The 12,439-nt window shown below is 42.2% G+C and overlaps 1 protein-coding gene across 9 annotated transcripts in view; it reads left to right on the forward strand.

The window, feature by feature from the left end:
- The window catches only part of rbms3 (RNA binding motif, single stranded interacting protein), a 306,928-nt gene that overhangs the window by 140,099 nt on the left and 154,390 nt on the right, over nt 1-12,439 (forward strand). For all 9 annotated transcript variants that reach the window (XM_035991632.1, XM_035991635.1, XM_035991640.1 and 6 more), the window contains one exon: nt 3,407-3,564. In XM_035991632.1, coding sequence (XP_035847525.1) covers nt 3,407-3,564 — 158 coding nt within the window. The remainder of the gene's footprint in view (nt 1-3,406; nt 3,565-12,439) is intronic.

The following is a 12,439-nucleotide window of genomic DNA, read 5'->3' on the forward strand; positions in this document are numbered from 1 at the left end:
TACCTCAATCTTCCATTCTCTCCCATCTCTTGCTGAAATACCCTTTGTCAAGAGCTGTATTCAATCCTCATCATTCTGACACATACGGCCTGTATTTATTATGTATTTGAGAAGCCGATTCTTACAGGCTGACAGGCTGAGGGTAAACGGCAGTCACAGAACCGTCCGGAAAGACAAACAAGCTCGGTTATTAACCTCCAGTGGGGCAACCGGGGGGAAGCCAAGAGAGAATTTGATTTAAAACAAAAAAAAGAGGGAAACAGTTTTGGTGGGAATGAGTGTGAGTGCTTGTGGGTTGAAGCAACAGCCAATGTGTGCTTGCTAATTTCACTCCCAGGCTTGTACAAATTCACAAACTGCCCCCAACACATGTACACACATACATTACACATGGAGACACACAAGCATTTGAGAGCCTGCTCTTTTGGCTGTTCTTCTCCTTTTTTGCTTATCAAACTCAAGTGTACAAGAGTAGAAACTTCCTTCATACATTTTGCCATGAATAAGAAAAAAGGAAAAAAAAACACCATTTAATCCATAAGTCTGACATTAAACCCACTCACCCCGTCCCACTATACACCCAACAGTTGTCATTTCTCGGAGATCTTCGGCACCCATTCCTTTCTTTATCCTGGGGGACTCTTCCGGCCTTTTTTCTTTCCCCTTGGATAACCTCGCTCTCTGTCTTCTCGTCGCAACACTGTAAGTAATGGGCTGGTTTTGACCCTCCATGCCTCATTGTGTAAGATTTCAGCTTCTGACCTTAAAAAATGAAAGCAAATCAATAGGGCGGGACACATGAATTCCAAAGCCCAGGATGCAAGCCAAGCCTAGAGCCCAGGGACAAGGAGGAGGAGGAAGAGGAGAAAGAAGAGGAGGAGGGCTGTGTGTATTACTGAAGGGCTACAACATAGAACGAAAGCCTGAGAAAGAGAGAGAGGCTTTCAATTAACCTTCAGCACTGACAGCAACTCTGTGTAGTGTCTCCTGTTTGTGCTGGTGAATTTGTATGTGTCGCACAGTATGTTAAGTACTCTGTGTGTAATTTAAGCAACAGTGGACTAGGGGAAAATAAAACAGAGGCGAGGGGGACGTAAGGTGAAAGCCTCAAAGTCGAGGCTTGAACTGCAGCTGTGCACATTCCAGTGACTTTGAGTGGGAGAAAATAACTCCCATGGAGCACTCAAGAGATTAAGATTCTTCTATACTACTGCCACTGCATAAAAAAAAGTAAGTGACTGGAGACTAGTTCTGCTTTTTTTTTCATTCTAGTCTGTGCAACCAAGGCTACCAAGGCTACCAAAGCAGTGTGAGGCACAATCTGCTGGGGGCAGAGTGGAGTTTGTGTGTGTGGTCTGTGTTTGGCGATCAAAGACCTGACACTCAGACTTGAGTCAGACTTAAGTCACAAAAATGGCAACTTTAGACTTGACGTGCTATGGGATTTAACTTACATGAGTAAAGATTTGACAACAACCACATTGAGCTCTCACGTTAAACTTTTATTTATTAGAAAGCAAGAGTGGAAAGAGGACAGTAAACGCGGGACAAAGAGATGCAGCAAAAGCTGGCTTGATTTGAACCGCATTGTGGCTGATGGTTGACATTTTCATCAGGGCGGTGCTTAACTCTCAACTTAACGGAACAATACAAATAAATAATAAAATGGACCTGCCCTACAGTCTGATACTTGACTCGAGTTCTGTCTTCGAATTACTTGAAAGTTCAGTTGAAGTTGCCCCAAAGGATTTATAACACCTCTGCTGATGCGCTGTACATGGCTGTTTTGGCTTTCTTGTAAAAAAGGTTTTTCTGTGTCATCACGTGGCATGGTGCATGCGTGTCTGTGTGTGCATAAACATAGGCGTGTGTACAGTATGTGTGCGTCCAGCACAGCGAGTGGCTACCCATCAGTTCCACTTAGCTCAGCGTGGTAATTGGCCGTCCATTGATGGACGTGGCTCCCTCTTCACGCTCCAGGGACCCCAGCTCTTTGTCTGAGGAGTGGGAGGCAACACGCTGGCATGGCACACACGCTTAAAATAGCGCATCAAATCAGCCATGCTTCGGCAGCCGCTTCTAACGTGTGGGGCGGATTGGAGGTCTAATGGTGTGTGTGTGTGTGTGTGTGTGTGTGTGTTTAATTCTGTGTGTGTGTGTGTGTGTGTGTGTGTGTGTGTGTGTTTGTTTCTACCGCATGGTATGGGGGTCTTTGGGTTCTCACCGGGGAGGATAAGGGGTTAAGATGGTTAACTTAAGCTGGTGGCCATGTCCTCCTCTTTCCCTGACCATTTCTTCCTTTCCCATCCATCACTCACTTTATTGCAGTGTGCATCATCTCTTTCTGTCTTCCCTCCTCGCTCACTCCCTTCTAGTGTTTCTATCTTTCTCTTTCCGCTCATGCCCACAGGGCCCTGCTTCTCTCTTCCTGTCACTATGTGCAGTGTCCCTGCAATAGAGATATAAATGGGCTGTGAGCAGGGGGCCCTGACTCCTACACCATAAATCTATACTAACAGCACAACAGGCACATGCGGAGAGCAGGGGAGGGGAGAGAGAGAAAAAAAGAAATGGAGGGAATCACATATCTAAAACCTTTTAGATACATATATATAATTTTGTAAGATAGAGATTCTACTGAAAAAAGACGTTCATATTGAGATTTTTATTAAATAGGCTGGAGATTAGACTGGATTACTGCATCAAGATATCACACCCTTGGAGGTGTAAATTGTTTTACAGTGTAATGGAATTAGTCTTGAGCATATACAGTACATAGTAAGCAGGTTGCAGTCATTTAAAACTGTGTGTAAGCTACTGGAAGCCTTATGACCCCTTATTTCAGAGAATCTCCTGGGTGAAATATTTACTTAAAATAAAAATGAAGAAATGTTTGCACTCTTGACTCCAGTCCCATGTTTAGAAAAAAGACCCACACACTTACAAAGAACTTAAAATGGAATTCATTGCAATATACTGTACAAATGTGAAGAAAGTGAATTAAAAGTTTACAGACAGAATGTCTCATCTGTAGAGCTTTTTTCTTCACATGAGAATGTTTTCCTCGCAATGTATTCTTATTATTTGAGGCTGAGGTTAGATGTTTGTTTTCTTGAAATTTTACTCATTAATATCTGCTGTCGGGTTGAATGTTTATCTCTTTTAGCGACCCTGATATCATCTCCTCTCAGCCTTGCAGCAGCCCTAAATTGTCTGCTCTCATAATTGCAATGACATTGAACTGGTAGTACCTGCTGTTTCTTCAAAAGAAATTATATTTTTTTCCCACTCCTTCTCACACTTTCCTCTGCTGTCTCATTGTTTTTAACTCTTTGACTTATCATACCATATTTTTTTTTAGCTCTTTGTGTAAAATCTTTCCTTTTTTCACTTCTCTTTTCCACAGCAGCCCTATGCTCCACCCCCTCATCCCATGGCTCCTCCCAGCCCTAGCACCAACAGCTGCAGCCAGGGAGGGGCGGAGCAGCTGAGTAAGACCAACCTGTATATCCGAGGCCTGCCACCTGGGACCACCGACCAGGACCTCATCAAACTCTGCCAACCGTGAGTTCCACTGTCACACTAGTCAATGCCACTCTGGGGTATAATTATATATATATATATAAACAGTATCTCACAAAAGTGAGTACACCCCTCACATTTTAGTACATATTTCATTATATCTTTTAATGGGACAACACTGAAGAAATTACACTTTGCTACAATGTAAAGTATTAAGTGTACAACTTGTATAACTGTGTAAATGTGCTGTCCCCTCAAAATAACTCAACACACAGCTATTAATATCTAAACCGCTGGCAACAAAAGTGAGTACACTCCTATGTTAAATTCCCATAGAGGCAGGCAGATTTTTATTTTGAAAGGCCAGTTATTTCATGGATCCAGGATACTATACATTCTGATAAAGTTCCCTTGGCCTTTGGAATTAAAATAGCCCCACATCATCACATACCCTTCACCATACCTAGAGATTGGCATGGTTTTATGTCGGTTAGCCTAATAGCTGGTTTGATTTGCATTGAGAGATGATTTTATGGAAAATACCCCATGCCAATCTCTAGGTATGGTGAGTGTACTCACTTTTGTTGCCAGCGGTTTAGACATTAATGGCTGTGTGTTGAGTTATTTTGAGGGGACAGCACATTTACACAGTTATACAAGCTGTACACTTAATACTTTACATTGTAGCAAAGTGTAATTTCTTCAGTGTTGTCCCATTAAAAGATATAATGAAATATTTACTAAAATGTGAGGGGTGTACTCACTTTTGTGAGATACTGTATGTATATATATATATATATATATATATATATATATATATATATATATATATATATATATCCATATATACCATGTTAATGTAAACTTTTTTAGAAACGCATTATTTTGTCATTTCATCAAGTTAATATTATATGTAATCATTATAGATAAGAAGTCAAATCCATTCTGAATATAAGGTGGTGCTAATTTAAACTGCCATATCTAAAAGCATTTAATGTAAACAATATCTCAAGTTTAAAATGATGAAGATGTTTCACATAGAGGGAAAACTTTGATGTGCTTGTCCTGCAGTCCAAATATATCGAATGGGGAGATTACCCTGACAGGATCACATTTCAGTAAGTAACTGAATGAAAAGCTGACAGACTGGAGAAACAAGAACCATTTTGTGTTTAGGATGTTGTACTTGACAAGATGAAAAGCCAATTTGCGTTTAGAGCGTTTTACAGTAGGCTCATGGCCAGCCAAGTCACATGTCAATCAATACTGGTCCACCTGGCCACCAGTCATAGTCAGCTCACCGGCCTAAAAACTTGTTTATTACTCTCTCTGAGTGTAACTACAATAGATCAAACAACTCTACCTTTCTTCTTTTGAAAGAAAAGATAATTCAAGAGGTCTCAGAAATGTTCATGCATCTGTAGATATTTGCAACACAATGTTGTAAAATAGTTAAGGTAACCAACATAATCAAAATAAAAAAGTAAAGTATAACAAAAGTTCCCCTCTGAGAAGAACATTGAAGGCATGAAAAAAGATCCATGTACAATGCCTTGCACACCCCATTAAACTGCTACAAACTGAGTGTTTTTAGGGACACACACACAAAGGTAGTCATAAAGCTCTGCCAATGTTCTTGATAGAGAAAACACACACACCTGCCTGCACACAGCTCAATAAGGCCTAATAAAGCTTAGATTGGACCACCTCCCCCAGGAATCACAGACCAAGACCTCATCAAGCTGTAGCACACAGTCACAGGGCCTCTTTTCTGTTTCTCACGCACGCACACACACACACACACACACACACACACACACACACACACACACACACACACACAAGCAGCTTTGTTCGGCTCCATTAGGCCCTTTCACTTCTAAAATGTTAAAACAGGGGGTCAAGATCAATGGAGACAAGGCCAGTAGATTGTGAAATACAGGCCATGAGCGAGTCTGTCTGGTTGCATAACATTTTCTTGGCCAAATTTCCAGAAATGTCCTGGTCAAACGCAGCCAATTATTCAATAATACTTTGGAGATGGGAACATGCTGTCCAGTATATTTGGTAATGCTCCCGGTAGCCGTGTCATAAGTCATGCATTTATTCTTGATACTGACCCATCAAAATTCCATTAGCCTGAGAGGCAACCCGATAAGATTTAGAAAAGCACTCAGCATTTTGACATTGCGTATCTCTCGCTTAGCTCTTGCATTCACCCAGTTATACAGAGTTGGACAGTTTCAATTTCATTTCTAATTCCATATGATCTTGAATATTTTGAGCATAACTATTTGGAAGGGCAAACCATGTCAGAGCTCATGTAAAATACCCCGGTAGCGTGCATGTTTGTGACTTGTGATTTGCATTTTAGTACATAGCTTTTCTCCTGTGTGTTATGGAAAGCCAGTGACTGTCTGTTATTGCTTGGATCTGCCTTGCTGTCCTCTAGTGGCTGTCCTCTTCTTCACCTGTTTCAGTGACTCCCCTCTCCTCTCTCTCTCTTCTTATATCTCCCGTCCTTCCCTCTGTGTGTATCGCCTGCCTAAGAGCCCCCAAGGTTGCCCGAGGTGTGCTGTGCCAGTGAAAATCCAATGCCACTGAAACTTTAATTAGCCAGGCAGTGTTTCAGTGGCAGGCGAATGGCAGCATTCTAGAAAAGGTCATGCAACTGTTCTGCAGTCTGCAGCACCATGGGTCCCCCTCAGGTTTTCTCCCAGATGCCCAGTCCTCCTCCAGCACCCAGCGCCTCCCCTCCTGGCCCTCGGCCCTTCAGCTCTTCCTGATGGGGCCGAGGGCCTGGGTTTCACACACACTGAAAAGCAGCTCTTGCCGCCCTGGTTCGCCACTATCTCAAAAGCAAATATGCTGCCGCCAAACTGACAAATTCTTGACAACGAGCCATATCATAGCTGCTGATTGGAGGCTGTTGCACACTGCCTGAGAGAAGCCAACAAAAATAAGTGCTGTCTACTGTGGTTGTAATCCCGTCCTTGTGAACAGTAATGTTTTGTTGCCAAAATCCTGTCACATTTTCATTAACCCTCATCAAGGCCTCCCAAAGTTCACAGTTCTCACTTAAAATACAGAAGTTTGAACTCTAGATTTAAACAAAGACCATTCTGTTTGCTAACTGTCTCATTTTGGTCAATGTTAATTCTATGTTTCATCAATAATAAGTAATTTACTGATTTAAAATATACATATCTACCATTAAAACGCTACTGTTAAAATGCTAAAAAAAACTAAACAAATTCTGTTAAAAAAATGGTGATGCTGACAGCTATACACACACACCAGTAACCAAGCCTTATATTGCAGACACACAAACATGCAGTTAACAACAACTGAATATGCAAGTATTTGAGTTACCAAGGCCAAGATTTCTTTGTGACCATCCACCTCCTTCAACTTCCCTGTGGTCACTGAAAGAAAAAGTAAAGACTGAAGAACACCAAAGTTCTCACAGTGGTTGGAGTTACATGCCGAGAGTTGTTGAACGAGTAATTAAATGGATTCGGGTGGGTGCTTAATCTCTGTTTTATTCAGCTGGCTGGATGTTGGGTTCTTCGCAGCCGTCTGCCTGATGTATGGGTGTGGAAGAGAGGCCAAAGGAGTGGAGTGGGGATTTGTTGGCTAAACACCCAGAAAGTGAGAGGCCTTCCCACTTGCCTGGCTGGCTGTATGAGTGGATGGATGGATGGATGGATAGAACAGCCGTTATTGGGAGAAAGATTCCTTGGCCTAACCAGCCAGGTTGAGGCACTGGGCCAACCTTAAGCCCAACAGCAACCCCATCCAACCCAAAGATCAGTGCAGCCAGCACATCCAACCAAGCCAACACTGCCCCCAATCACTTTAGGGCAAAGCAGGCTTCATAACCCAATTCACCAGCCAGCTACTAAGCAGCAGCACCCACATTTTTTCTTGTTTGCAATCCACCACCCAGGAGAGGCACAGAGAGGATGGAAGCAGGTTGTTGGATGAGAGGTTTAAAGGAAGAACAAGAGAGATTTCGTTTTTTTCCCTTTACGAGGGCCCACACCTGGAATAACAGGGACAAAGCAGTTCACATTTTCTCTGCCAGCAGGCTGAATCCATAACTCAAACTGCCAAGAAAGCAAAGGACCCTAGAGGTCCCTAAACCCCCCTAACTCCTCGCTCCTCCTCTTCGTCCTCTTCAATTCTACCTCCTTCTCATCTGCTTTCTCCCTCATTCTCCTTCTGGTTCTCCTCACCCAATTTCAGTCATGGCCGAGCCACAGCTGTGCCCCTCAGTCACACTGGCTTTCGCTTCCATGCCACGGTCTGATCAAATGAACAGAGTGAGCCAAATCAAGAGTTAATCACCACCAATTGTCCAAATAACCTTTCCCGTGTGTGCTGAGGGAATGGTGGAGGGGGAGAAGGAGAGGAGAGGAGAGGAGAGAGCCATAAGGTATGCTAAGTCAAGGAGGTGAGGGGAAGAGCAGGGAGGGGTGACCCTGGGACCACCTGTTTTTATGGAGCAGAGGCCCAGGCACTCAGCAGCGCCACATTATCCCTAATGACTCTCTGAGGTCCAGTGTTGACATTAGCTGCCTAGCTATCAGAGCCAGCCTGTCCCATGGCTCGGTTTCAAAAAGCAGAAGAAGATTTATGAGCGAAAATGCTCCAGTCCAGCATCAAAGTCCTACAGGCTAAAAATATCAAGATAAAATAACGTAATGTTATCAAACTAACCACCAACTTCCATTGAGGTTGACTGTTTTAACGTTACAAATAGTAGTATTATGTTTTTGACAAGTTTCGCTCAGTACATATTTTGGTCAGAGTTCCTAAAAGAGCAACTTAACACCCCCTGAAATCTTTTTTTTTTGCTGACCCTCACTGGTTTAACATCTCACCTTGCTGCAGTGATGAAGAAGTGTTCTCTTAGGGTGTGTCGGTTCACTGTGACATCACTGCTTAGTGTGGTTACAGCTGAAACAGAGCACACCTCTGACCACGCCCAGGTGAAGCAGAAACTTTCAGTCAGAGCACAAACACTGCTTGTCAGCATGGTGTTTAGTTGCTCTTTAATAAGCACATTTTAAATATCCTTTAAATATGGTCGAGTTCTAATCCAAACAGCATACTGCTTTTTTCTCTCAGAATTCTGGATTTCTCTTTCGCATAATATGTCTATCCACCTATCTTTCTGTAATCCTTGTTCTGCTCCCTCACAACTCTAACGCACCCTACTCTCGTCCACCATGTTGTCAAGTTGTGCGTCACTCCGGGCTTAAAGAGATAGGGGTGCTTCACCTCTGAAAAGTAGCGAGACAGCCACAGGAATGCCCAAAGTAAACTCCTACAGCTTCACGCTGAATAGAAGCATCTGCTGTTCTTGGAACCAGAACTCTCCATACCCACTTTTGTATGAGTGAACGCCTTTCTGGCTCTCTCATTGCCCCCCCTTACTGTTTCATTCCTACTTTTTCTTTCTCAGTGTTATCCTCTGTTATGCTCTCTGTCCTCTCTCCATGTTTCCTTTCTCCCTCCTCTCTCTCATCTGCTTCCTCACATCTCTTCATTATGTTAATCTCTCCACTTCTCTGCTCCAGCAGAAGTGACATAGTTAGTTTACTGGCTGGACCAAACTGACTTAAATGTAATGCCTTTTTTCCTCCCCAAACATCGATTTCAGAGCGAAGAGGCTGATTTGGCCTTAGGCTTTTTTTTTTTTTTTTTTTTTATAATGTATCCCCCCATTACTGTATACATGACATGTAGACAGTTTGCCTATTTAGAGGCTGAAAAGGACTTCTCTTCCACGTTTGCAATGAAGCTGACTCTGTTAACTGTTAACAGTTAATGCTTCAACAATAAATTTCTTGAACAGCATTTTTTTTTTGCTTATTTAGTATGCCTTTCACAAATTCAAACAAAATACACACAGTCTTTTAAAAACTGTCAAGTTTCCTGGATACTTGACTGTATTTCCCTTCAGTTTTCCTCCAGCACCTAATACCAAAAACTATAGCAACCAATCCAGTTGTTGCTGTTACATGCTGTTCTGTGCAACAGTGTTCTGTGCCTCCCTCCCCCCAGTGCTTTGCATTTTATCTAACTCCAGCTGTACAGCGGAGGACAGTTTTTAAGCTCCAACACAAGCAGCAGCAGAGTCTCCGGGATACAAGACTGATTGACGTGAGGGACAAAACCTGAGATCTCTGGACTTTAACTCACTTTCCTTCCCTCCCTCCCTCCCTCCCTTCTCCCGATTTCCCTCTACCGACTTTCCCTTTCATTTGAAGCAGTATCTACAAAGCAGAAGCAGCACCAGCATAGATGAGATGTGTTCATTTGTGCGTGTCAGACAGCAGTGCGTGGCATGAGGGTTTGACAGGTTGGGCACTTCCAAACAAACAGGGGCTATTCTGCAAGGCTGGTTCTGAAGACTTTGAGACTGTGTGCGTGTGTGTGTGTGTGTGTGTGTGTGTGTGTGTGTGTGTGTGTGTGTGTGTGTTGTGTGTTGTGTCTGTCTGTCTGTCGTCTGTCTGTCTGTGTTGTCTGTCTGTCGTCTGTCTGTGTGTCTGTCGTCTGTCTGTCTGTCTGTCTGTCTGTCTGTCTGTCTGTCTGTCTGTCTGTCTGTCTGTCTGTGTGTGTGTGTGTGTGCGCGCGTGCGTGCATGCGTGTGTGTGTGTGTGCGTGCGTGTGTGTGTGTGTGTGTGTGTGTCGTCACTTAATGTTTCTCGTCTTTTCTTGATGTACACTCTCAGTTGACACCCACACACTACCAGTCTGTAGTTCACTTTTTCCAGGCTCAGTCTGAGGGCATCGTGTCTCTGTGGTGAACATCTTTGCTGCCTCAACTGTCCTATCCTCTCAACTTCTCTAACTGTATATCCTATTACAAAAAAATCCAATATCCTTTTGCCTGAGCTTACAGAAGAAAATTCCACTCCTCATCTTTAAAATCATTTCTTTTAAGGGAATTTTAAGTATAAGAGTTACAATATTAAACAAAAACAGAAGACAAATAAATCAAATAAATAAACAGAGACAACAACAAGAATAAAAAAAACATTAAAGATGGATTTCTTTCTTCATTTCCTGCCACACCAATTCTGGGTTGACGAAGACATCCTCAGTCTGCTTGTTAGAGTCCAGCTCGGTGGCAGGGTCAAGCGAACAGGGCACAAAAACCCACATCTTCTCCAGGGCAGAGCACTTAGAACCCCTAAAGGTGACAATGAGATAGATATGTTAATAATAATAGAATAGCTTGATGTTTTGGTGAATGTGTGAGAGTCAGATGATGAAGATTGACACCACTCTCATATTTGTCTGTCAAATGTAAAGCTATAACCAGGAGCGGGTTAGCTTAGCTTAGCATAAAGACTGGAAACGGGGAGAAACAGCTAGCTGTCCAAAGTTAAAACTGATCTGCCTACCAGCACCTCTAAAGCTCCCTGATTAACACTTGTTGTTCATATCTTGTCTGTTTAATCCATACACAAACTAAAGCGTGAAAACAACAAGCTGCAGTAATAGGGAGGGACTTTTTCTTGGCTGAGAGCATGAGAATCTTGCTGTCGTCACTGTGATATTACCAGGCAACCCGGAAGTATCTCCTCTCAGTCAAGAAAAAGTCTAATACATAATCTCCGTGCAGCATGTCACTTCAGATATTGTACTTCAAATGAAACAGTTGTTTTTTGTTAGCACTTCATGCTAATCCATATCTAATTCAACCCAGTCTAAAGTTGTTTATCTCTGAAGGTGGTTGTCTTTCATGCCTGCAGATCAGTAAAATTGCCTTTATGTAAAAAAACAAATTTACCGTGGGTTGCAGTAGATGTGCTGGCATTTCATCACAGTGCTGCATTTGAAAACAGTTGGACCGCCTTTGAGAGCACTCAAAGTAAATTTTTAGTTTGTGGCACTGCTGTCTTTATACCAGCGTTTCAGCATTGGCATGCACTCATGTTATTTTGACCTGTGTTCACACTTTGGTTGATGACTGACTACTGTGAAGGCAGTGCTGGAGTCTCTAGTGTGTTGGTATTGGTTATTTGTGAAATTTTGGATACTTATTTTTTTTTTCTTTTGTCCTTCTCTCAAACTCGCCTAAACAAAAACAGTTTCACCAAAATTGTTGTTCTTTATTTTTAGACTTGCAGAAATATTTTTTCTTCCTTATTAAAGCCAATATATTCTATACCTGATCTATGTAGCGACGTGTAGTAAGTTAATTCCATTCATCTTGAAGTGTATATTTTTGGCAACATTTTGAGTTTTGTATCGATTTAATAATAAAAAAGAACGGGCAATTTGATTTATTCATGAGAAAGTTACACAGCAAGACATACATTTTAATAAATTCAAAGGAATTCACATACACCAGATATAGCAGAGGGATTCTCATCCCCAGTGACACTGACCAAACTGTGGGAACAATTTACCTGATGGAGGCTGTCTGAATTTATTTTATTGAAAATCCCTTAATGCCAACATACATTGTTTTAAATGTAACTCTTCAACTCTGAACACATGCTAAAACTTTTAAATCACCTTCTTTTCCTTTATAAATTGCCTGTCTGGAGCTCTGTGGCCGTGTTGCTGCTTGCAGCTATAATCTATTCCTATTATGTAGGGAGGTGCGAGAGTTTGAATGGTTCTAATCAACTTGTCATCCATTTCACACTTGCCAGGTAAAATGAATGTTCATGGAAAGAAAGCACATCAGTAGGGAAATAAGGAAACATTTAAATCAGAATAGATGATGACAACTAATGACCACAGAGAGAGACCACGGCCAAGTTCAACAGGCGGGTGCGATGACACACTGGCCAAAGTACTGCACTCACTCAAATCTGTAGGAAATGAATGGACTTTAGGCTTCACGTTGATCAGTTGTTTTAGTCTATCAGATAATATATGATGCCCAAAT

This window comes from Sander lucioperca, chromosome 14, assembly GCF_008315115.2.
Source record: "Sander lucioperca isolate FBNREF2018 chromosome 14, SLUC_FBN_1.2, whole genome shotgun sequence".
In the NCBI taxonomy this organism is placed as follows: domain Eukaryota; kingdom Metazoa; phylum Chordata; class Actinopteri; order Perciformes; family Percidae; genus Sander; species Sander lucioperca.